The sequence below is a fragment of the Copidosoma floridanum genome, unplaced genomic scaffold (genome assembly GCF_036245765.1).
Source record: "Copidosoma floridanum isolate Cflo_tuat_1 unplaced genomic scaffold, Cflo_Japanese_pri ptg000014l, whole genome shotgun sequence".
In the NCBI taxonomy this organism is placed as follows: Eukaryota; Metazoa; Arthropoda; class Insecta; order Hymenoptera; family Encyrtidae; genus Copidosoma; species Copidosoma floridanum.
The window spans coordinates 6319496-6346067 of NW_028321891.1; the positions used below are offsets into that span (position 1 = coordinate 6319496).

General features: G+C 44.0%; 3 protein-coding genes across 3 annotated transcripts in view; all 3 read left to right on the forward strand.

Moving 5' to 3' along the window:
* The window catches only part of Shrm (shroom), a 104848-nt gene extending 85889 nt beyond the window's left edge, over positions 1-18959 (forward strand). Inside the window, exons 11-18 of the mRNA XM_089591873.1 lie at positions 7498-8154; positions 8276-8817; positions 10320-10455; positions 13607-13615; positions 15322-15524; positions 15582-15616; positions 16172-16438; positions 16535-18959. Of these exons, the coding sequence (XP_089447999.1) occupies positions 7498-8154; positions 8276-8817; positions 10320-10455; positions 13607-13615; positions 15322-15524; positions 15582-15616; positions 16172-16438; positions 16535-16789 (2104 nt within the window). The 3' untranslated portion in view covers positions 16790-18959. The remainder of the gene's footprint in view (positions 1-7497; positions 8155-8275; positions 8818-10319; positions 10456-13606; positions 13616-15321; positions 15525-15581; positions 15617-16171; positions 16439-16534) is intronic.
* A 324-nt stretch (positions 18960-19283) lies between these two features.
* On the forward strand, positions 19284-22674 carry LOC106641072 (chitinase-3-like protein 1). Its single transcript, XM_089592114.1, has 4 exons — positions 19284-19311; positions 20769-21439; positions 21504-21799; positions 22287-22674. Exons 1-4 carry the CDS (start codon positions 19284-19286, stop codon positions 22672-22674), a joined length of 1383 nt encoding a protein of 460 aa, XP_089448240.1.
* A 1458-nt stretch (positions 22675-24132) lies between these two features.
* Positions 24133-26443, forward strand: LOC106641117 (chitinase-3-like protein 1). Its single transcript, XM_014355375.2, has 4 exons — positions 24133-24229; positions 24296-24957; positions 25038-25330; positions 25657-26443. Exons 1-4 carry the CDS (start codon positions 24169-24171, stop codon positions 26093-26095), a joined length of 1455 nt encoding a protein of 484 aa, XP_014210861.2. The 5' UTR covers positions 24133-24168; the 3' UTR covers positions 26096-26443.
* The last annotated feature ends 129 nt before the right edge of the window (positions 26444-26572 follow it).

Below are 26572 nucleotides of genomic sequence, written 5' to 3' on the forward strand. Positions count from 1 at the left end.
GCGATAGAGTTCCCGTAGCAGCACCAGAGCCGAGGAGAGGTGAAACAATAAAAAAAAAAAAAAAAGGAGGCGATGTTGCGGCCTCGCGGGTGTACGCGTTACGTAAAAATACCTAGCGATCTGTCATGTGTTGTCTATCGAGGCGCAATAGCGGCAAGCCGTAGTGCATCGTGAGGCGGCGCGCGGAAAGGAGCGAAAACAATCGGTCCAGGAGAGGAAAAATTAGCCCACCGATGTTGAATCTCGGAGGCTACAATCTCTTGGCCAACTTCAACACGATGGTTTTCGGCAGCAATAAGTTTCACGTCAAGAGGTAACGACGGCTCCCCCACAGCTTATACCCATCCACGAAAGCGATCGTCTATTTGTTTCTTTTTTTTTTTTTCCACTCTTCCGAATGGTTATAGGGTGTCGCGAGGAAAAATAACGTTTATTTTTAAGTTTTATTAATACCACGGAGCGCGAGTTGTATACACGCGAGCGGCGCGTATCTAGGACAAAACGTTGACTCCGTCGTTGGGTTTGGAAATAAAAATTCCGAAGCGTTGGAAAGAAAGTACGAGTCATTCGAATGTAATCTCGAGCGAGAATAATATAATGCAAATCGAGCGTTTCACTGCACCGCCGTTCCTCCTCGGGTGTACAATGCACGAGTTGGCTGGTTATGGCGTTTGCATCCTCGCAGACGAAAGATTTTGGGTAAAAGTTTCCACGGATCGATCGTTCAGCGGCGGATGATGTTGGACGCAGCGACAGTGGCGTTCGAAACCGAAAGGATGGCGCGAAAAAAACCGGGGAAAGAGCGATACAGGGAGATAAGGTGTAGGAGAGACTCTCCGTTTTGCTCGGCCGATTGGGAAACGTGAGTAGTGGAGCCGGGCGGGGCCGATGTGCTGTTGTGTCTTCCCCCCATTGTCCGTGAAACGGTTTCGTTATTTCGCACCAGCTGCTCCTCTTCCTCGCCTTCCGATGGTTTTTACGAGGTCGTTGGTCCTGTGCGCCCATCCTCTCACCTCGGAATTTTTTATTTTCTTTTTTCTCGTTTTTCTCGTCGTTGAGTACACCGTAGAGCAAAGTTTCGTAACTTTGGGTCGTTTACGGTCTAGAAAACCTTGACCCTCGTCGTACTCCCGGTCGGACATACCCTGCGCAATAGCGCATTACATTTTCCGATACTTTGTTAAGAGTCCCCCGGCGCTGGGTGTATTTTTTGTTACTCCCTGTGCAACGAAATCAAAAGTTCCACGGATATTAGTTTTCCTTTCGTTCCCCTCGTCTCCGATTTCTCACGGTTACGAGTTATTTAATTGGAAAAAAAGCATTTTAATTCGTTACGTAAAAAAAAAAAAAAAAAAAAAAAACAAACGATCGAGTGTCGTGCGTATTAAAATGTTTTTCTTCCCCTCCTTCGTCTCGGCTGTACGTTACCAGGCGCGCGTAGGTATGCATTAGCGTGCCTTCGAGGAAAAATAATGAGAGATGGGAAAAGATTTTTCCGTTAGTTGATTTCATGCATTACGCCCCTCGACGTTTTCAAGGCTTTTAAGAGCAGCGATGCGCGAACCTGCAAAAACACGTCGAAATATGGCACAGCGTAACGAGAATTTTGCAAAAATACGACGATGATGGTATAATATACCTACTGCCTCCGACTTCAATTAGCCGGCACTGTTCTCGGGAATGTTACCGAGGAAACCAGCTATTCCCAGCTGCACCCGCACACACAAAAGCTCCAGATAGAGAGAGCTGGAAACCATTAAAAAAGCTCGCTTCGACAAGCGGAGCTTGCAACGCGGCACAAGTCTCGCGGAAAAGTTTTCTAAAGTTAGCCTCCCCCGTCGAAAGCACGATATCGGGCTCTCGTCCGCGCGCCACAGAGCTTGTAGAGCTTCCACCGACGTAATCCGATAGCTTTTAATCGAGTTAGCCACACAACCAGTCTATAATAAAAAAATAAAATAAAATAAAAATAAAATAAAAAAAAGCAACTTGTTTATAGGTACATCGGCGCTACGTGAAATATGGAACGATATTTTTTTTGTTTTTGTTTTGCGAACTCGTGATTAATTACTCCTCCAAAGGGTAAGGGAAAATCCCGGTAAATTAATTAAAGTATAAAAAGAAGCCCGTAAATGTATACATATATACCTTTATTCGTCAATTAGAGCTCGGAGTTTTTCACCGCTTCAGCGGACCCCGGGTTTTCGAGAACAACCCCAATCAATCGGCTCGGCAAAAATGCCCGAGCCGAAACGTGACTCTATATATATATGTATATACTCGTCGGCTCGCCAAATCAAATTAAATCACCCGGCTCTGACCCCCCCCCCTTCGCCATTGTATCGAGCGTATCAATCAACGCGCGTTACGTGTATCGGCGAAATTTCTAATACCCCAGCGCCGACAGCTCTCATAACGAGGTTTTCCCCCATCGCCATTATCAACGATAAAACTTTCCTGTACATGCGATGGATGATGATGAGCGTCCATCTGCATATAGGTACATACTCTGGTACTGGAGCGCGGTTGGGAAGCCGATACTATAGAGGTTGTAAGTCATCGGCATCACTGGCTCGTCCATCATCCTCAAGCACCAGCGTCGATGGGATGCCTCTTTGTACGGATGAGTTCTCGGATGTGTCGTCTCCTCGACGAATGAGGGCTAATTTGTCGCCGAGCGAGCCGATACTCGGGGGGGGGGGGGAGTCGTCTCTCCCTCTTCCAATACAGCGCCACGCGTCAATCGGTTCGGCGACAAAAGTTAATTTCTCCCGGCGTCCGCGCTAACGGATCGTCTGGCGGCAGATCTCCGATCGAGAGCGAAACGCACCTCCGACTCTCGGTTTTCTAAAATGAAAACACCCGGCCTTCTTTTTTTTCCTCGCTCTCCCGCATCGAAAGTAGCGCCCGGGAAATCGGTACGTTCGGTGGGAAATCTCGTTCGGTGCGCCGATCTTTGCAGACACCGCGAGGAACAATCATCATCGCTGTCGATTGACGCCGGCTCTTATACTATATATACGTATGGCACAGTTTACAATTGGAAGAAACAACATTACATCATTGGTCTTTAATTGTAACGATAAACTGTGTCATCCGTACAAAAAAATCTAGAAAAATATCTGCCCCAGTGGACGGAGCGGCATTACAAAAACGTGGCGCAAGAATAAGTATATACACACAAAAAAGGGAGAATGAACGAAGGCACTGCGGCATCTGCAGCATTATAACATGGTGGCAACGTTTCGACGTCACGCTCGAGCGATCGGCTTCGGACACCTGCTTTTGCCGCATGTGTATATGCGTGTTTCCTCTGTTAGGTATACATATAGGTATACGCCGATGAGCATCGCGTGCATGCACGGTATACCTATGTATGCATACACACATCGGTTCCAGGCACAAAAACGCGACTGTATACGACGGCACACGGGGAAAAAAAAAAAAAAAAAAAAAAAGTAAGCACCTACATAATAATACACGCGATAAAAGCACACATAGGGGTAGATAAGTCGATATTATTGTTATCATTACGTGTATGCTCGTTCTTATTACCATTTCCGCCGGTGCTGGTGAACGAGCGAGCTTAAAATCATCGACAGAGCCTCTGGAAGTATATTGCAATATTATATGCAGGTACACGTTTGTTGTGTTTCCTTTTTGACCTATTTTTTCTCGCTTCGGACAACAATCGAGCTAGTGTCGAGCAGGTCAGAATTTATTGGTCGAGCGCAGCTCGATCGGGAGCGCTGTAAGCATCGCAGAGGATGAGTTTGTTTTCAGCATTTTAAAAAGCGTTTCTTTCGACTTTCTCGCGATGAGTCGTGAACTAGAGAAAAAAACCGAGGGGTTGCCACCTGTGTTGGTTCAACGGATATCTTACACGCGCGAGAGGAGATTGATTCAACGCTGACTAACGTGGATGAGAATATAAATTTGTTATCTAGACGAAAAAAAAAAAGTGAGCCTCTAAAACCAAGTCGTCGTTCGGCGCTTGGAATGTAAATTGCGTATAGGGGAGGATCACTTTTATAGCGCCGGTGCCGTAGGTGCAGCCAAACCTTAAAAATAATCCATCGTCATTGCGATCCGTCTCGGACATGGGTACATACACACATTTGTTCAGTCACCATAATGTTAGCAGTACCCTTGGATTCATCGACAAGTCATTCCCTCGAATAGATTTTCACCTTGACGGGCCCACAAGCCCGGTAGTTTTCAAGTATATACTCATTAAATTCAGCCGGTGTCACGGTAGCGATGACAGCAGCCAAAAACAAGAGTCAATCACCAGAACGAGCCGGAAGCTACACATTGCGTAATGGAAACGTGTCGGGTCTCGATAAGTATTTTTTTTTTTTTTTTTCACGCGGAGCACGTGCGCCATTGGTTTTCGGTAACTGGGCCATTCACACGACGGCGATGACCATTTCCTCGCAAACGAGCGTGAAAACGTCGACGGGTACGCGCTCGCGTTAACAAATGCGCGTGAAATCGACCTACGCTCCCGATAAATCTTCCGACAGGATGTGTGCCCTTGATTTCCTCGCCCCGTATTTTGGTCACACCAAACAAAAGAAGAACGAGGCGTTCGATGATGCTGACGGTGAAGCTTTTGCGTATACATATATGTATGCGCTTGATAGCGAAGAAAGTTACGCGTGTGCGAAATCGCAAACTCGAGCCGATCGTTGCTGGGGGCAAAAATGTGCTGCGCGTGTTTGTATACTTACACAAAGTATTTGCCAACGTCGGAAAGCCAAACGAAAGTCATACCCATGTAAAACATATTATATGTACGCGGATGTGTGTTTCAATCGGGAATTGACGGGCAGTGCACAAAAAATCCATCCTCCTCCGGTGAATATTACGGCAAAAAGTACGCGTGCGAGTTGGAGGAGGAAACTAGATTTATTAGTCGTGTCGGGCTGTCAGCGACGGGAGAAAGAGATATCTTTTTATCGATCGGCCGCTCGCTGCGCCTTCCCCCGGCTGATCCGAAAAAACGAAGCTCGTAAAAATCCTGTCGAAAAATTGAGTTATGCGCCGCGCGCGCTCTTATAAGGCCATTAGAAAGTAAAAATGCCCCCTCAGCCGTGCGTATATATTTCACACGTATAAAAGCTCCCGACGGCGTCGCTAAATCGTAAATCCTCGAAAATCCCTGCGTTTTATTTTTCTTACCCCTTCGTTTTTCAACTTCGCGAAAAGCACACCAGCTGCAGTGTCTACTTGTTTGGGAGAAAATTGGACCTCCTCCTGCCGAAAACTGCTTCATTCATCAAAGCCAAAATCTTGAACCAAGTATTTAAGATGCCAGTTCTTGGCTGATGAGTCATTTTTTTTTTTTTTTTTAATGTACTCGTACGATCGTATGCATAAATTAAACAGAGTCCCTGTTATCGCGGTCGAGTCGTTGGCCCAAAGAATGCCGCTGAAGCATCGTTCAAGTATTTCGTGCTCTTGCGATAACATTTGCACGGACAAACAGTAGGAAGAAAAAATATACAAAGTTGAAAAAAAAAAAAAAAAAAAAATGCAAGCTTCTGTCGTTTCGCAATACGACGACTCCTCGCGAGTCTAAACAAACACACATATACGCAGGCGCGCACGCACTCGATCGGACCTACTTTTGTCCTCGCCGGTGAAAGAGGAGCACACTGCCATAATACCTACACACCACCACTGCTATGCCGCTGCAGCCGAGTGCGGGCAATAATAGTAAGTTTCACTGCTCGAATTTATCGGTCGAGGTCGTTCTTTCTCCTCATCTGTTGTTCATTGTTGAAATTCGCCTTGAATTTATTGTAATCTCCGAGTCTCTGCCCTAATGGACGCTAATGGGAATCCTCTGTACGCATTTGCATCGCTGCCGCTCTTACTCACGTTCGCCTGTCGCTGTACGCAATATGTCATATAAGGTACATTTATGCATTGGTTCGCACAATGGCAAACAAAGTTGAACCGGAAGTGAGTTCCATCACTGCTCGGTTCTAGTCATTTACGTGGGGGGGGACAAGTTCATCCAGCTCGTCGCACGTGATTGTCGTTACGGTCACCTGCAGGCGCTTGGTAAAATTTTTATTCGGCGTCATCCCCCACGGAGATAGAGAGAGAGAGAGACGATTTTGTGAAAGCAAATGCTTAAATAACCCGTTTAAAAAGCCATCCGATTGTGTTTACGAGCGCGATTTTTTGTTGGCAATGCCAACCGCTCCGGTGCTTCCGCTTCGTTGGTAGTACTTACAAAGTTCATTAACACTCGATGGAAAAGTCATACAATCGCGCCCAGGGTGAAACTTAAAAGTTACCCAGAAATGGCGCGAAATGCGTCGATTGTGTGTACAATTATTGTGCGCTCGAGGGACGGAAAACGCGAGTTTCCTCTCTTGAATTTTCACACAGCGAGCGTCGGGCTTTATTATTCCATCGTCGGAGCTAAAAAAAAAAATGTAAGTAGTTGAAACTCGTCGGGTGTACGTGCGCGGAATTTCTCGCGGCCAAAGAGCCGAGGGAACTCGATTCCCTGAGCGTCTCTTTTGTCGGGCACACGAAAGCGAGAAATTTGAGCTTTCAGGTAACCCGGGAAGGAAAATTTTACACGATTGGCGTTTTCCTTGCTTCCCTGGGGACTCTATCTCTATTTTTACACGCGTTTTGCAATAAAACATCGTTAAAAGTAGCGCCGAGGAGTGTTCAATTAAACTGCAAATTTATTTTCTTCCATAAATCAGTGCCTGTAATTACTTACTGTAATTTTTTTCCCTTTTTTTTCTCAACTGGAAATACGTATTTACATTTTCATGCACGTCTCAGTGAAGCCGTGAGTCATGGCACAGGCATCCGAATAAGTGTATGTTTTTTTTTTCCAAACCAAAATTTCACAAAACGCCTTGTTGTTGCTGCACTTTTTATTGTTGTTAGCGATTCTAGCAATTAATAACAACATGGGATTTTCTCAGATTGCGAAACTCTGGATTCACGCCAACTTCGACCTTCGACTCGTAATGTTTTACTTTAATTCATCCCCCCCTTGCTGCACAATGTGCAGTTTATATTAAAAATATCATGTATATTAATTCGCAAAGGAGTCGCTGTTGGAAATACTTGGAATGTACCTTTCTCATCTAAACGAAGCATCGTTCGGCTAGAAATTATTTCTCGTCAAACGCGACACCGAGAGATAACGAGTCAAACGAAATAGTTGGTGTCAAAGTCACCTTCTTTGGGGTCTACTTCACGGAAGTTCGTCAACCATACACCTGATCCCACATGCCTTATCTCTACACATTTTTTTTAAATTTTTCACCGCGTAGATGCAGATACACACTCACTGTTCAAACAACCCATGTAGAAGCGCTAGTCGACAGCTGTTCGCGGATGACTCAAGCTCGTAAACTCGCGCGATACACCGCCACCATTGTATACACACAATGTAGGAGAGATAGCGAGCTACTAATCTCTAAGGCTCTCTGCGTGTGCTTTTTTTTGTTTCAGGAGCCAGTCCAAGGCCTCCTACTTGGCTTATCGGCGCGAGCGCGGGGCCCCGGACTGCGAGGGCAGCTACAAGCGCACCATGTCGCCGAACGCCCGCCTCGACGAGCCCGTGCTCCTCACTGTCACACCGTTGCACAACAACAACAACAACAACAACAACAACAACAACAACAGCCACAACAACAACAACAAGAGTCAGTACCAGCTGAGGCATCACAAGCCGCACTCCAACAGGCACGAGCTGTCCAAGTCCCAGAGCTCGGACGGGCTGGAGCAGTACCACCAGAACCACCGGCTGGACGACCACCTGTCGCGCAAGTCGTTGCACAACGTGAGCACGACCGAGGCCCCGGCGCCGAGTCACCTGGACAACAACAGCAAGGGAAACTCGCTGCCGAATGATGCCGGCTCGCGGAGGCAGGAGCGCCGGGAGAGGCTGTCGCCCCAGAGCGTCGAGGTGCTCAACGACAGAAACAGACAGCTCGAGCGGGAGAGGAGGAAGCTGGCGGCCAGCTGCGAGCCCCAGAGCCGGCTCGTCGAGGACTTTTACCGGGAGACCGGGGTCACGACGATCGAAATGACCTCGCGCAACGTCGAGATCCTCAACCGGAGAAACGTCGCGGAGAAGCAGCGGGTCGCCGCTCTCGAGCCGAGGAGGTAATTTTCATACTCAGGGCCCCTAGGCATCAAGTGAAAAACTCTTCTAGCGCTATAATTTTTTGAAGCATAAATATCCATTAGTTTAATTTTCAACCGATCGTTGATACCGATTTTTCAGTACGATCGGCAGTTCGCACAAGTCCCGGGAATCGCCGACGACCCCGGGCTCGATGGCAACGACGACGACGATCGGCACGACGATGGCAGTGACGGCCATCACGTCCGAGCGCAAGATCTCGAGCCCGACGCAGACCGATCGCAGCGGCTCGAGTTGGGACCGTAAAAGTGGCTCCATCAGCAGTGCCGCGAGCAGCAGCTCGTCGAGTCCGGCCTCATCGGTGCGAATGTCGCCGAGCGAGTCGAGGATCGAGAAGCTATCGACGAGCTCTGGCTCGCCTTGCGACTCGCCCTCGCCGCTCCCGGAGGGCCTGACCCTCGTCCAGAGGACCGAGGTCGTGCTGAGGGTCAACGCCCCGACGAACGACGTGGCCTCGCAGACCGAGACGCCCGAGGAGCTTGGCAAGCAGGAGAGGATCAGGCACGAGGAGGAGAGCCTCGCCAAGCCGAGGAAGAAGCTCCGCGAGGAGATCGAGTGCGAGGAGCTCAGCAGGGACCTGGCCAACCGGCTCGGCCCCGACGACAAGCTCTTACCGATTTTGGGTGAGTTTGGCTTTTTTTTTTTTTCTCCCTCTCCTGTTGACCAATCGCCCAATTAGGTGGGTGATTTATCCCCGCGATAAACGCACAGAGTGTAGTCGTATAAAACTTGAGAAAAACTGCAGACATAACAGTTTTGAAAAATCACCGTCACTCGTTGAATTTCATTGCCGGGCAATCAAAATGTAATTACGCGTTTATAAAACTTGTTTTTTACGAATAAATAATTGTCACTAATTTGAAATTAATTAACACTGCGGAGAAGTTATGTTTAAAACGCGTGGGCTCTGTAAAATAAATTGAAAAAAAAAAAAAAACTTGATTGCGACAATCAAAATTACGCGTCGTTTCAGTATATAATCGAGCGCCGCGCCGATTCGTTTTGCAAAATGTGTGCAGTGATCGTCGTTACGTGTTGTTAGTCGAGGGAAAAAAAAAACAACGAAATCTAACGAGGATTGAAAAATGAAAAGAAAAAAATGTCATTTGTACGACTAAAAAAGACAGATTGCGAAATCCTTCGTGGTACGGAGGTATACACGCGGAGCGCGTCAATAAACAAGAAAACGTCAAAAGCCGGCCCGTCAATCGTTCCCCTTTCCACGTACCCAACAATATGATCCAATAGAGCGAATTATCCGGGCGTGCGACTTTTCTTGGCTTCTTGCCGGCCGCATTTTTCAAAAGCTCCTGTACACACAGAGGGAGAAACAAGGAAAAAAAAAAAAAAAAAAAGATAAGAAAAGAAATAGAAAAGCAGATAATGTGGTAAAGGTAATTGATACCAACATTAAAAACGTAGGGATCGGCGCGCGTTCGTACGGGCGAGGAGGTGCGGGTGAGAAGGTTAATGGCACACAGCGCGCTGGACGCTAGCGTGTCGTTGACCCGCGAGTGCCTTTATTTTATCCTCTCGCCTCTCCCTCCGACCCACCCGATGTACAGGCTCGATTTCTTTTCTCGTCGATGTCAATGGACGATTTGTTCGTGTCTCGCGAGTGACGTATTTTTTTCTTTCCCCTCCGCGACCTGCACGACTCCCCCCCGCCCACCTCTTTCGCTTGGCGCTCGCTTTGTGCATTAATACCGGCGTTCGGAGACAATCCCCCCGCGTTGCGATAGTCCTGATGCACGATCGCTCGATTGTTTCAGTGTTAAAAGCACGAGGTACTTGTTAATGATTGATTTGCAAAATTTGTACAGGTTGGTTGACCATTTGTCATCCATGAGTATACATGGGGATATTTTCGAGCTCAAGGTTAGACGACGGTGAAACGATGAATTTTTATCGCTCCTCACTCCGTAAGGGAGAATATGTCGGGAAACTTACGTGCAAAAGCTTTCGCGCTGTCGCAGTTTATCAGCGAGAGATTAGAAATCGGGTCACGGATTTTCGCGAGCAGCGGTGGATTATACATTTGAAAATAGATACTCTGTGCTTTTTTTTTTTTTGTTACTATCTTTCTCGATAAGGAGGAATTAAGTGTAAATATTTTCCAATTCAGTTCCAGCGCCGGAGCACAAAAAGTCCACGGACTACGTGGTCGACCTGTTCAGGGTGGAGGCTGCCGTCATCCAGCCACGACCCCGTCCAAGGATCGCGGCGGAGGAGCCATTGGTGTCCGACAGCGAGTCCGAAAAGTAAGTGCCTGCTATCGATCAATTGACATTTGAGTCACGAGTACCGAAAAAGAAAAAAGAAAAAAAATCATTCGACTCGCGGAAACAGAAGTAACCCACGTGTGTTGAAAAAAAAAAAAAAAAAAAAAAAAAAAATCACGTGCCCAATAGCCGGGATACCTGTATAAAAGCCCCATCGAACAATAGCTCGGATTCCCCAAACGAATTTCTAAAACGAAAAACCAACTGACGGACTTTCGAATTCCACTCGCGTTCTCTCCCCTTTTACAGCACCGGAGCTTATACGTATATAAATGTAATACACAAAAAAAGCACCTATACATTGCGTGGCATCATCGTACAAGCGCCGGAGACGAAAATTCGACCCCTACGCGCACTTTTTTTCCCTCCGCAATATGGGGTACGGTAAAACGTTATAAGGAAGTCGTGTGCGCCCATAAGCCGGTTCTTCGTTTTGCAAGTGGAACACTTAACTCTGATTATATGGCCCCGCGGTCATCTCTCCCTTTTTCTTTTTTTTTTCTTCTTCTTCTTCGAGCCTTTGCATGCGTGTTTGTATACACATAGCGAGTTACACGCGCGCACGCGTGCCCATTGTTATAATATGTACACTCGTTCGCGCGACGAGATGGCGCTTTCACGTCGGCGCTTGGTCTATAATGGTACCTATAACGCGTAATGAAATGCAGGGCGCATTGCGAGCGCGCTCGCGGGATATAAATCTCGCGGGAATTTCTTTTAAACGAGAGTCGGACGAAAATTATGCAAACGATCCCGCGAACGCGGGACATTACATTTAGAGCGGTTTAGACGCAGAGAGTACATAGTGTGGTGCATACGAGTTTTATCATCGGGGCCCGGGAGGAACTAATCTTTAACATCCAACTACGTCCGACTCACTTTCGGTGTAACTATAAGTTGACTGTTTATGAAAAGGAGGCAAAAAAGCCTTTCTTTTCCTTAACTGTAAAATCATTTTTTTTATTTATTATCATTATGATCTTACTCCTGTATGGTAGTAATTCAGATCAATTATTTTATTTACAATAACCCAATCACCCTCATTTTATTGCGCCACGATAATGCTGAATATATAGCTCGATAAAGACGAATTCAAATCGATCAGGTTATCCATCAATCACCACGCAATCATTTTCAATCAATACTTTAACGAGAACTAGCAAAAGCAGCCCCGTTTACACGTGCATACGGCCCGATAGAGATGCATAAATGAAACCTCACTGTCATTCGTCCCACGTGGACCGACTACGAAGGGACGATCAACGAGTAAACAAACGAATCATACGTAGGCCATAGTTATAACTTGCAAGATTTCATCAAGCTCATTTTCATTGAATACGAGTGTCGGGGCCGGGTCGGTTGCTCAAACTCTCGACGCTCGCCGGTGCGATAGTGACACTTGTGTCTCGAGCGCGCGGGCCCACTTGTGCAGGAAGCCATCACCCGTGATCATAATGATAGTTAAGTGCAGGCACACGGGACAACACGCTCCGGCGACGATTACGGGCGCGCGCGGACTCGCGGCTGCTGCACGACCGTACGTATTATATATGTATACATCGGCACCAGGACGGCGGCAAAGGAGAAAGTGCAGGAGGCACTTTAATACTCACTTACGCAAGCGTGTGTAACCATAAATGATGTTGTCAAGAGAGCAACTCGGCTTCGTGTGTATACTATATGTAAACACACAGACACACGTGGACGGGGTGGGCCGACTATTGTTGCACCAGCAGCCGGTGCCCGATGTCGCGAGAAAGAGAAAGAGAGAAAAATGTACACGTACTGCACGGATATATATACCGATATTATACGTTTCGCGAGCCCGGCCCGCAAGAGCCAGTAGCTTTGGATCGGCCATTCATGCTGCACGTCGTTCCTTGTGCTCGTTCCTCGTGCCCCACGGGGGATGATTCTTTTTCACGCGATCCAGTGATTCGAGCTGACGCTTTCACCCCCGCGATCTCTCCGATGCCGAGCTTGCAGTGAGAGTAGCTGCCGCCCCACGCTGAGCCATGTAAGCTCTTATTTCATTGTGTCTCTTCGGATTTTCGGTACGGGGCTTCTTAGAGCTTCCAATACCTAATTAGTGTCACGAGTACCTATATACCTATATCGACTAACAAAAAATATACTGTTTCCACATCGATGTCTATAACAACAACCCGTGTTGTGTATATACCAAAGGCTCGATTGATTCGAGTAAGCCGATTGAGCAAGCGCGTCCTTTATTTCAATCGGTGGCTATGTCTTTCTCAACACGTGAAAATTAATCACCTTTAAAAACGCACTGTAGCCGTCACGGCCGGACGATTTTCAATTTACGTAACGATAACAATGCGGATGATGCTCTCGATTACGTCTCTTTCGCAATCGGCGCGAGGGCGAGAGAACAAAAGCACGAAACATCACGATCTCTCGTTACATCTCGGCGCAGGGGCTAACCTTCTTCGGGTGTATACATATATATGACAGCGATGGTACGTGTGTTGGTTGTAGCCTCGCGAGCAACTCTGACACTTGTATATACTTAGGTGACGAATTCGACGACGAAAAAAGAAGCAAGTGCGTCCGTATAGTGCACACACAATGAAACAGATTAGAATCGTCGTATAGTGGTATTAGCAGTCGGAAAAGTGAAAGTATACGAGAGAGCGTGAAAACGCGGTATCAGAGGAAGGGTGGGAACAGAGGGGGATCATTCATTGTAGGTGTGTACGAGTGTGCGCGTGTGCACGTCATTGTGCTCGGGCCCGTGTGACATTAGGCCCACGCCGTGGCTTGCTCGCGTCTATATATACAGTGCTTTGATGAAAAATGTATTTCGGATTCGTGAGAAATTTTCCGATCAACTTACCGATTGTACGATTACAGGACTATACCTTCGTCGCCGCGAATCGGATTTCCCTCTTTGTCCTCTTGCATTTGAAAAGGAAGGGAAGGGATTTACCACGCCGCGAACGTTTTCGCCCCCATGAGAACTAATTAATCAGGCTGTGTGATCATTCGCGGATATGAAAGACAATCATCAGCGCGACTGAACATTTGTGTAAGGAATCTGGTCTTGTTAATCGTTACTTGTTAAAACGAGACTCAAAACAATTTGCAGGTGAAACTCGCAGTTTTCCAGAGACGGGAGGTTTTACTTTGCAATGTCATAAAACGACCCTACAATACATGTAGATGAAAAAAAAGGGCCTCTCTCTGTTCTCCTCCGGCGTCGTACAAAGGGCCCAATTATCATTGGAGCTGTGCGCTCGCCCCGATAAAAAAATCCGAAAAACAGCAGATAGCCATCCGGGGGAGGGATAATGCCCTCGCGCAAAGGGCTTCGCGGAAAATGAGCAAAAGCTCTCTCGAGCATCACGGCCATTTAATAACGACTTCCCTTCCTCTCTCTCTCTCTCTCTCTCTGATGTTCCTTCAGTCCTGCCTCTCTGCTTCGACAAAGAAGAAGCACGCACTCGTGCGGCGCCTCAGCAATATGTAATACCCACACAGATAGACAAGGAAAAAGGAGTAGAGAGAGAGAGAGACACGAAAAAAAAGAAGGAAAGAGAGGAATAATGAAAGAAAAGGCATAGAGCTGAGCGCTCGAATCGAAGCAACTCGCGTGTATACATGTAGGTATCTCATGTTGCCGTACAATACCGTTATCCGCGCCTTGAAAACGAGCGATTGATTCACTACTCGTAGCCCCAACGATGACTCACGACTGATGCAACGGATGATAGCCAACTCTGTTTTCAAAATATATAAGGTGAGATGCGAGCTCCCCGGGCAGTGTGTATACATATACGTGTATGTTTAGAGAAGCTATATATGTGTAGAGAGAGCGGAGGTGAAGGAGGAGCTGGTCTAGGCGACTCGCGATGCGCATTTTTCCGTAATTACCCGCTGCAAGCACGATTCGCGAACTATACAGAGCCGGTGCAATTTTCGAGGCGCTTTTTAACATTCCTTCGTGATGTAATTGTAATTATTTAGAGGAAGCGCGGGCTATATAGTCTCGTAGCGTGGATTTTTTTTTTTGCTGCGAACATCTACTTCTTATTTTCTCTCTCTATATCATACTCCGTCTCTCGAATGGTTGGACGTTACTTTTTGACGGCCACACAATAATGTAAATCAATGTGGTAACCCTAAGCTAAACATTGCAGAAGCTACTTGACTATCGTTTGGCTTTTTCATCGGTTTCTATTTTTTTTAATACTTTGCAAATCGATGCGAAACGTTTCGAAATTCGAGTCACAAGGCTACTTCTCTCGTAAATTTATCCTCCGAGCAGTCGCGGTAAAATAGACCCCAGAGAAAGTGAGCCGACTCTTGTGTGTATTTCTTTTTTTTCCTTAAGAAAGCGAAAAAAATACTTCAATACGTATACAAGTGGTGAATGAATTTATCAACTACGTAACAAATAGTTGATTTTTTTCATCATACCATATGGAGTCGTTGAATAAATGAAATAAAAATACTCAGTCTATTGTTGGGAGGTCTAATTTGTCTGATTTTTGTACACAAGCACAAAGACTCCAGATTAATTCATAAAACACACGTAAATGCGGTTACGAACTCCATGACCCATAAAATCAAAGCCGAAAGTGATCCACTACTAGATTTATCCCACAGGAGAGATTTGGTAATGTCTTGTATGATTTGATTGAACGATTATAGACAAGCCATTGAATAATCCCGTCCTTGACCGCACAAAAAAAAAAAAAAATAAGGGAAACATACCGCAAGGCAATACCTTTGTCCATAGAGTAAAGCCCAGAGCAATGCAAGACCACCTGTAGTAGAGCAACAATTAATCGAAACCGCAACAACGAAAACGTCTCGTTTCAGGATCGACTCGATACCATCAACGCCAGTGACGCCATCGGCCACCACAACAACGGCCGACTCCTCAAGCAGTCCGCTCTCGCCCAACTCGGTGTACTTCACGACTTCCGAGAGCAAGGCCCGCTTCCTAACGAGGTACTCGCAGGACGCGGTCGTCGTTGGCGAGCAAGTCACGGCTCAGCCGGCAGCCCCTCCCGCTGCTACTTGCACGTCAATCAACTCGACGTCGACGAATACGAATAATACGACGACGACAGGGGCAGTGGCACCGGACAATCTCGACCTTCGCCAGAAGAAGGTAAGGTATATTACATTTAGCGAGCAAGCGATCAAGTGTCTCTCTGATGTTTGATGGATCTACGATGGCAGATCGGCTGCCAGGATACGCATCTATTATTTCCCGTGCAAACAGAGAGGGGAAGAAGGAGGTCGTGTTATTTTTTTTTTTCCTCCCGAGGCTCGCGTAATACTTCATTTCGAGATTTATGTAACAAAATGAGTCTGCGGATCGGAACGACAAACGACAACGGGGATAAAAAGACGTTAGTTAAAGTTTACTCGCACTCGAAAAACAAGACCACGATTTTTTTGCTCGACTCGATATTTGGACTCGAATAATAGTTACAAGATAGGCCCTCGTACGAGCATTATACCTACGTGTCGTAAATTTATATGATTCTCCAGAGGTTTTGGTAGCACCAACCTTTAAGTACAATGTACAGATAGAATCGCTCGAAATAAAAATCCTTGATCGCACAATAGCTTGCAAAATCGTGGCCTTGAGTGGGCCAAGGTGTATATGTACGTATATCGCGTACGGGTATCAGTAATGGAGAAACCTGTTTGTTTGTAGGAGGAGTTGATGATCAGATTGGACAAGAAACTGGTCGTACTGAGGGCCGAGCAGGAGGCCGTCCGCGAGGAGGGCGAGGTGAACGAGGGGCTGGGCGCTCGAGTAGGCACACGGGTTACCACCGTCGCGAGACCGGCCGAGGCTTCCAAGTACAAGCTGCACGTCGAGGAGGTCGGCAAGATCACCAGTCTACTGCTCGGGCTCAGTGGTCGACTCGCCCGCGCCGAGAACGCCCTGTACGGCATGCCCGCCGATCACGCCGAAAGGGTGAGGACACTTTTTGTACTTGATATAAACATCGATGCAACAGATAAAAAAAAAACAATGTATGCTCATTGTATCGGGAAACGAATGAAATTTCAGAAAGTGCTCGAGGCCAAGCGAGACAAGCTGATCGACCAGTTGGAGGAGGCGAAGATCCTGAAGAGCAACATTGACCGTCGCAGCATCAACGTGTCCAACATACTGGCCAAGTACCTGAACGACGAGGAGTTCGCCGATTACCAGCACTTCATCAATATGAAGGCCAAGCTGATTGTGGAGAGCCGCGAGATCCAGGACAAGGTGAAACTCGGCGAGGAACAGCTGGCCGCGCTCAAGGAAGCCATCGACCTCTAGTTACCTAAGCTCCGAAGCAAATGGTGTGCTCTCCCGCCCCTTAAAGTCCCGAGGCGCGCGTATTCGGCTGCACGAGGATGTCACGGTGGACGAGCGATTTAAGTGTCGTATGCTGTCTGTCGTAATAGAAGGAACAAGCGCAAACAGTAAAATTTGTATAGAAAAGATGAACAACGAGGAAATCGCGTCCCCTGCCGTTTACGCAAGGTCGCGCGGGAGAGAGCCTAGTCCTTGCGCGTCGTTCGAGAGATGTGGCGTTGAGGAAGGTAATAAAAAAAAAAAGCGAGAGAAAAGATCGACGTGGAGTTGTGTTTAAAAAAATCGAAGAAAAAAAGAAAAAACAAACATCCAAGAAGATACAAGAGGAACGTCGTTTTGTGTATTTGGTTAATTTTACGCCTACGCTTGTGAATGCTTGTCCATGGCTTGGTACGCGTTTGTAATTTATTCAAGTGCACGCAATTTGTTTCGCTTTGGAGACAAAAAACTTGAAAAATTACCAGCCGTGGTTCCTCGCGTCCTTGGTTATGTAACAATTAATCTGCAGACAAACCGAGAGTTGTATTTCAATAATGTGTTGTACAGGTTTTTTTTTTTTTTTTTTTTTTCACAATTGATAAAGTGTCTTTTTCATGAGCCAACGACAACGGTCGATAGATTCTGTGTGCAATGAACGTAAATAAGCGAAATGAAAGCGCAGGTACTTGTGATACGAAAGTGAAAAGGACATTCTCTCAAAGAGAGGATAAGATGTGCTGAAAATAAAGGTATATCGAACGACGCTTGTAAATAGAAAATCCGCCCTTTCCACTTTTTTTTTTTTTTTAACTTTTAATTGATTTATTTGATAATAGAGAGTTTTTTACACGTAAGCATAGCCACGCAACGAGTGTGTATTATGTTATATAATTTTTTTTTTTACCCGGATGTCCTAGGGATTCCGTAGACGCTTGTGATCTTATTTACTTTGTGAATATATATTATAATCATTATCATAATAATAATAATTATTATTATTATCACTATTATTATTTTACGATGGATATTTTGTATAATGTAGGCGAACGCTTGAGTTGTTTATAAATTTCCTTTGAGCTTCCCTGAATCTGTTCTGGCGAAATTTTATGCCGTGGTCGGAAATGTTGTTTATCATGTCACGCGAAAACTACTCTCTTTGATTGTCGAGATCGAAGACGAGATTGTTTTTTTTTTTTTTTTTTTTTTTTTTCTTTCACACACAGAGCACAAGAGATCCTCCAAACTTTTGGATTTTGGTAATGAGACATTTACCGGATGCGCACGCAAAAGTCTTTCGCGATGGATCGTCGCTCTCGTGATGCAATTTTTGTTTTTTTTTTTATCTTGGTTGTCAATCGATGTAAAACTAAACTAAATTATTTAACCATCTGTCGTCTTCTTTGTTGAATATAAAATTTATAAATACTTATTCCATGTACTTAAATGTAAATGCGAGATCAATGTTGTTGTTGTTTTTTTTCCAATCCAAGAAAGTGCAAGAGCCTCACATTAAAGACTGAAACGCCAGGCATAGAATTTTGCGGTATAAATAGTCAATCTCTGTTCCTCGTTTCCTGACGCCTGCGAAGCGGGATGGCGAATAGTGTTTTTATTATTAATAATTTTTATCAATAACTTCTTACTCCTCTGTGTAATGTTTTTTCCTCCACGTTATGCCTACGAGTTTCTTAGCAAGACGAAATCTGTAAATAATTCGCGCAACAATGGTGCTCTGGAACGCAATGTTTTACCTTAGTGCAAAACGGCTCGGGGTATAGAGACGAATTTGACGATGTGGTGGAAAAGAATGAGGAAAACGCGCTAGACGAGTAAGAAAAGCAAAGAGTATATTTTGTAAACTTGAAAGAAAGTAATGTTTGGCCCGTTGTAACGTAAAAATCTGTCAATATTTAACTCCACCCCTTCACACGCATACAATTTATTTTGTAAATAGTTAAAAATTAGCTGCGACTTGCATGTAGGTAGTATGCAAAAAAATAATATCTCGTGCCTTTGAATGAGCATAATAACGCGTGTGCGTCCGAATGATATCAAATGTTGACGGCGCAACTGTTAACTTTGCGATGCATTGCGAATCACAATTTTCACTAAAATAGTTACATTTTCTGTCAAATCCGCTTTCAATAAAAATAACAAGTCATAAAAATTACAAGATTTCTCCTTATTTCCCTTTTTTTTTGGTGTAGTCAAGTTTTCCTGCTTTCAATTCATAATAAACATTAATGGCTTTGCATGAATAAATTTTTGTGTTGGTTTTCTTCTATTTTCTTACATTGACATTTACATTATTTCACACACTGACGACCATAAGAAAAATTCATCATTTAGTATAGTAGCGTTGTGACAATGTTTTGCAGAAATAGACTGTTACTAACAATATAGAAATATGTCTGATTAACACTAGATATTGCATAAATTAATGAAATACCTGTTTTTGCAACCGTCAACTGTAATTATGTTTTCGAATAACTACACTCGACATAGTAGAAGTTTACTTTTATCAACGCAAGATACTGTAAACATTATTTTTATTAGCACCAGATATCATACAGGTAAGAAACGTATGCTTTTATAAACTGTAGATTATTATTGATTACAATATTAAATAATATTAAAAAATTATTTATCAACTGGTAGCGCTGGTTCATTGAGATTATGATATCCGTTGCCAAACTGAATTTGATAGATCTGTTTTTTAGCCTTATACTACCTATGTAATATATTTCACTCATGGAATTATCTCGCTGAACTATTGAACGTACATAAAAATAATGTGGGGAATAATACATTATCTCAAGATAAGCTGGGAGTCGAGCGATTCTCAAGATTAAACCACTCCAATGATTTCATAACAATTGAGTTTGACTGAAGAACAAAAATTTTTGCGACTGAAACCAAGTATTGAAAATTCTTGAGACCATCCAGTACTTTATTTATCAACAAACTCACTAGTTACAACAATACTTTACATCAGATGCATATGTTTACTGTTATTAAAAAAAAAAAAAAAAAAAAAAAAAAATCATTGTTTTCAGAGTATAACTTGGTTGAAAAGACACGAGTGTGAGCAATCTTCGTAGCAATAATACAATTACGCATGTTTTTGGTCTTTATCAACGGGAGTGAAAAATTTGAAACACGAGCCTGGGTGAAACGATGAAATCCGATTAATCGAAGCAAAACCTTGGGTTCCCACCGAATGGAGCCAACATTTCATCTCTCGTGCAGCATTACAGCAGTGAATTTGCCCCAGCAAAGTAGCGATTTTATCGAATTTTCCACTTGAGTCACCAATGGAAAATCGACCGTTGAATGGGAAGCGAGGAGCGGGAGGCTTTTATCTGTCATGCGTTTAATTCGAAATGCTCTTCCTGACGATATGTTGCAAGATTGCATGTGCTGTGTTACCATCACGTTTGACATGTACATACCTAGTCTGGTGGAGGATAGAAATTCACGAATAAAAAATTTTCTCGGCAAACAAACTAACATAAAAACCATTGTACATATTATGTATAATGATTTATTTACTACTGATAATTTAAAAAATGTAATATTACAAACAGCGTTACATGCGCGAGAGCGTATTACTATTGGAGTCTTTCGCTCCCGAAAATTCAATTTTATTACTTATCCGAGCGATCGATAAAGAGTTATCGTAGACCCGTCTTTCAAAGTCTGATAACCAAATCAATGAAATCTGTAAAAAAAAAAAAAAGTGCTGTCAACAATCGAGGAAGGGCTCAGTTGTCGATAAACAACGGAATGAGTACATTACCGCGATGAGAGCCAATTTTTTGATAGCCGTATTGGCTCTGGTAGCTTACGTTACCGCTAAAGTTGACAAAAGTAAGTGCCACCGAAATTATTTCAATTTTTGAAGAAAATCTACCAAAGCAGGCTGACCACACAAAAAATTCTTATTTCCCCCGTTTTTTAGAAAAAATAGTGTGCTACTTTGGTAGTTGGGCCGTTTACCGTCCCGGTAATGGTCTGTTTGAGATTTCCGACATCGACCCGACTCTTTGCACTCACCTGGTCTACACGTTCATCGGGATTGAAGAAAACGCAGACGTAGTTATCTTGGACAGGTGGGCAGACCTGCCGGATGGAGGTGGTAAAAATGGCTATGCTATCTTCAATCAACTCCGAGGTACGAGTCCCGATACAAGGACCCTGATAGCCGTGGGTGGCTGGAATCAAGGGTCTCGCAACTACTCGGTGGTGGCAGCCGATCCTACGTTGCGCGTGAAATTGGCCGACAATTTGGTGCGGTTCGCGAGAAAGTATGGCTTCGACGGGCTCGACTTCGATTGGGAGTATCCCAATCAAAGGGAAGGTTCATCGAAAGCTGACAGACGGAATTTCGTGCTGCTGCTGCGAGAGTTGAGAAAAAGATGCGACCAGGCCGGGCTACTACTGACTGCCGCTGTTGGTGGAGCCTCGTCGTCGGCCAAAAAATCTTACATCATACCGGAAATAGTCAAGTACCTCGACATTGTAAGTCTAATGGTTTACGATTTGCACGGAGAGTGGGACAACAAAACTGGAATTAATGCACCTTTTTACCCAGGCTCTTGGGAAACAGGGGACGAAAGACTCCTTAATGTGGTGAGTACAAGTGGATCATGTGAAGAACCTTTGAGATTTTAATACGAAAAATTTGGCTTCACAGAACGAGTCGATAAATTATTGGTTATCCGAAGGTGCCACACGTGAAAAACTCGTCTTGGGAATCCCCACGTACGGACGAACTTTCACCCTAAAAGATCCGAAGAATAACAGGATCGGAGCTCCTACGACTGGACCAGGCAGGGCTGGACCGTACACAAGAGAAAAAAGTAGTTTAGGCTACAATGAAATATGCGAGATGCAGCTCAACGAAGAAGATTGGGAGGTTTATTTTCAAGAAGAACAACGTGTGCCTTACGCGGTCAAGGGCGACCAATGGGTTGGCTATGATAATGTCAAGTAAGTTAATGTGTGTTAATATTTGCTAATAATGAAAAAGTATGTTGATATTTTACCTAATCTACAAAATCAAGATTAGACGTTCATATTAAATCGAGTATTGCACAACTTTACGTGTGTGATAAAAAATTATTGTAGAAAGATTAGTGCTTACAGTGATTTGATACCAAGATTTTATAAAAAAAAGAAAAAGGGCTTTTCAAACGACTCTACAAATACCGTAATCACATTTGACTACAGTTACATAGTAAAATAAATATTAAATTGTATTGAGAATACTATGTACGAGTACTACTTGAGTACAATGTATATGAACTGCCTAATTTGAGAGAATATCTCAGCTAAGCTACTGTTTTCCATAAATGTGTATACAATCGAGGAAAAACTACACAGTTGAACGTAAACTGGCACAACAGTCAAATACACGTTTTGAGCGGCAAACCATGATTTTTTATTTTTTATTTTTTTATTTACATACTTTTTTTAGATCCGTAACTGAAAAGGCCGAATTTGTGAAAACTTTGGGGCTCGGGGGTGCCATGATCTGGAGCATCGAAACGGACGACTTCCGAGGAATTTGTGGTGCAAAGTATCCTCTCCTGAAAACCTTAAATCACATTCTTCGCAACGGACAGGCTCTGCCGCCCCTTCCAACTACAACCAAGGCTCCGCCTCATGCTGTTGAACCCCAGTGCACGTCTGCCGGCTACGTACGTGACTTTTACGACTGCGCTGTCTTTTACCATTGTATGCCCGACGGAAATGGCGGATACAACAAGTTCAGGCTACAGTGTCCAAATAACAAACAATTTAATGAAAAAAATAACTCATGCGACGACCCCGATAAAGTTGACTGCGTGCCAATTTTTTATTGATTCCTTAAGCGTCAACGAAGACTTGGTTTTTAATTAAACTTACTGTTAAAGCAACTATTAATGATGCATGCATTCTTTAGAGCATGGCTATTGGTTCATTTTTTATACCTAATGTTTTATCTGACTCAAGTTAGAAATTTCATCATACATTAAATGTCTTTACTGGCTTTGAGCAAATTTGCTTATTTGTCAATTTTTTTTGTTATTTCACAGAGTTAAAAAATGTAAAAAAAAAATTTCGTTGATTTGACAATGTATGCGCATCTAACCCCCTCCCATTTCTCTACCAATTCACTCTCATTCTCCCTCCTTTTTATTCGCCTCGCATGTACTCTCGTATATACGAAAAATCCAGAAAAGCAATACAGTGAAATCCGATTAATCACCCGATAGGCGTGCATTTCATTTCGATTACATCGACGGGGTGCACATAAGCCCTGAACCGAAATGGAAGGGTTGAAACAGACGCGTGATATGTGCGCTGGCCAAGTAGTTCCATCGAATTTTCCACTTGAGCCCGCTGATGGAAAATCGACACGCGCGGGAAGGATGAGAGTCACAACTACTGGGCGGAACGCGGACAGAAGAGATGTGGAAAGCGAGAGAGAAAGTGCGCGCTTTTAATTCGAAATGCGAGCTTTTTGGCCATAACTCCGGGCCGGCAGAGAGCAAAACAAAGATGATTGGGAAGAGCGATTTTTTGGCTTTTCCTGCGCTTTCATGGATATTCACTCCATGAATTTATTTCTAAAATTTGTATTCGAGTTTTTTTTTTTTTTTTTTTAATTTATTGCGTTTTTGTAAGGTTAATGATTCTTTTTTATAATGTTTCCTTTGTTAGGAAAAAATCGCATTACCACTAAAGGGCCATTCGAAGGCAACACAAAAGAAAATTGGCTGTGGTGGATATTATAAATAGAATCGCACAAGCTTCACAATTAAAATGTGTATAGGTAAATGTGATGATTGTATGCATGATAATTATTAATGCGATGACACTTATTTGTGCATACTTTAAAAAAAAATACTTTTATTGCTGATTCTAAATGGAAAGAATTTTTTTCGTTTTAATAAAAATCAACTTTTTTTCCATACCTCTATAAAAAGTTTAATTTGAGATAAATCGATGCCAATGCTCGTTGTATTTGTGATGTTCTGTGTTTCTTTCTCTTTCAATGATACTTCCACAATATATAACCATTATAATACTTTTTACAATTAATTTATACACGAAGAATACTGACAATTATAGAAAAATAATTTCAATAAATCTGAAATCGATATTGCATTCGTTAAAATGATAATTTTGTGAATAAAAATCGATCGTTTCACAAGACATTTTCAAAGGTACATTTTTCAAAAAACGTCTTTCCAAGATCTTATCAGGAAGTTTTTCTCCGCGGGATATCGGATAAGAATAGGTATAAATGATTACTCATTGTTGACCCGACAGTCAGTTTAAGTGATACCGTGCTATACAACAGCACAACGGAAATGCGAGCAATTGTTTGTGCATTGGCTGCTTTGCTAGTCTGCGCCAACGCAGCCAACGAAAGTAAGTCCCCTACTCGATATAATCGACGAAAGGAAACGTTGACAAAAAAAACCTTGTACTTTGCAGAAAAGATAGTCTGTTACTACAGCAGTTGGGCTGTTTACAGACCGGGCAATGGCAAGGCCGACATTGCCGAAATCGACCCGACCCTTTGCACTCACCTGATCTACACTTTCATCGGTATCAACGAAAACGCCCAGATCAACCTTCTTGACGCATGGGCTCACCTGCCTTCGGGCAAAAATGGCTTCAACCTTTTCAACCAGTTGCGCCAAAGGAGTCCCGGCCTCAAAACTCTCATCGCCGTCGGGGGATGGAACGAAGGCTCCATGAAGTACTCGAAGGTAGTCGGTAACCCCGCGTTGCGCAAAACTTTGGTCAACAACTTGGCGAATTTCGTAAAAGAGTGGAACTTTGATGGATTGGACTTTGATTGGGAGTACCCGAACCAGAGAGGAGGAGTTCCGTCGGACAAGAAAAATTACGTCATGCTGTTGAAAGAGCTGCGAGAGAGGTTTGACAAAGAAGGCCTGCTGCTCTCGGCTGCGGTGGCCGGGGCTAAAAAATCGTCAAGCTTGTCGTACATTATCCCCGAAGTCTCCCAGTACCTCGACATCATCAACGTCATGGCCTACGATCTCCATGGGTCCTGGGAATCGAACACTGGTATAAACTCGCCTCTATATCCAGGCTCGTGGGAAGTCGGTGACGACAGACAACTCAATGTTGTAAGTAGTAATACTATACTCTCTTGTAGGTAACAATTGTAACTTGTAACAATCGATTAAGGCCATGTGATTTGTTGAAGAACGCCTGTATCAATTATTGGATATCCAGCGGTGCTCCACGCGAGAAAATTGTGTTGGGAATCCCCGCGTACGGTCGAACCTTTACTCTGGACGACTCCGGGAACAACAAGATCGGAGCATCAGCGAGACAGGGAGGTAACGCCGGTCCCTACTCCCAGCAGACCGGGCACTTGAACTACAACGAATTTTGCGAATCCAATATGAAGGAAAAATGGCAAATTCATTTCAACGAGGAGCAGCGCGTGCCTTACGCGGTTAAAGGCAATCAGTGGATTGGTTATGACGACGACAGGTGAGTCAGTGGAACCGAAAAAAAAAAAAAAAAAATGATCGAGCTTTGTCCGCATCAACCGACTTATCAGATAAAAACGCGTTACGTGGAATATGGCGTTGTTTTTATTTAATATCCAGCTAGCTTATTTTTACAATGATAAGACTGAGACAATGAAATACTTTTTGCGTACCTGTTTCTCGATGATCGTGGATGACGACGATTGCTTGTTTTATTTTTTTCCAAACGTGAAAAAGTTATCATCGAAGCTTTGCAAATGTCTTGCTGGGTAAATAATAATATCATGATGTAATTAAATAAACATAAATCAAAGCAAATGTTTTTAGATCAATCACGGAAAAGGCGGAATACGTGAATAAATTGGGCCTCGGCGGTGCCATGATCTGGAGCATCGAAGCCGATGACTTCAAGGGCATTTGCGGGGACAAATATCCTCTTTTGAGGGCCCTGAACAAAGTTTTGCGCAAAGGTGTTGCTTTGCCATCAACAACGTCAAAAGCTTCGTCTTCAACGTCTGGCTCTTCCACCGCGACGACAGTCTCGTCATCAACGCAGAACTCGGTATCGTGCAATGATGCGGGGTACGAGCGGGATCCTTTGAATTGTTCTATTTACTACTATTGCCAGCCCGATGGCAACGGGGGATTCATCAGGCACAATTACAAATGCCCGGACAATCTTTACTACGATGAGGACCTACGCATCTGCAACTGGCCCTACCTCGTTCATTGTGCCATCGACAACATCGATGACTTTGAGAATTAAATTTATACTTGTAGTGCTAGCTTTGAAATACGGTGGGACTTTTTTTTTACCTGCACCGAACGATGTCACTCTGCTCTGTAATCTTTTAGTGAATTAAATATTATTCATTACCCATTACCAACAGCTCCAGTCGATAGAGTCGATGATCCATCTTTCATGGTTTGGTGGAAAAAAAAAAAAAAAAAAAAAAAATGAATACACAAAGCGTTGCACCGATGCACGACGTGACAAGCAGCGCAAATAGGGCGTACCATAAATACTTTTCACTTTACAACAAGACGTAGCGATCGTGTACAATGTAAAAACAAGCCGACAACCATCGGAATAAAAAGTCTCTTTTTGCTCTTACGTACAGGTATACGGTTTACACACCACCCACGCAACGAGAGAGCTCGAACCTGATTTCCGATTTTTAGCGCAGCCAAGCGCGAGTGGTATACATAGTAGCGCCGAGTTTTTCTCCGAAGCTCCTCTCGG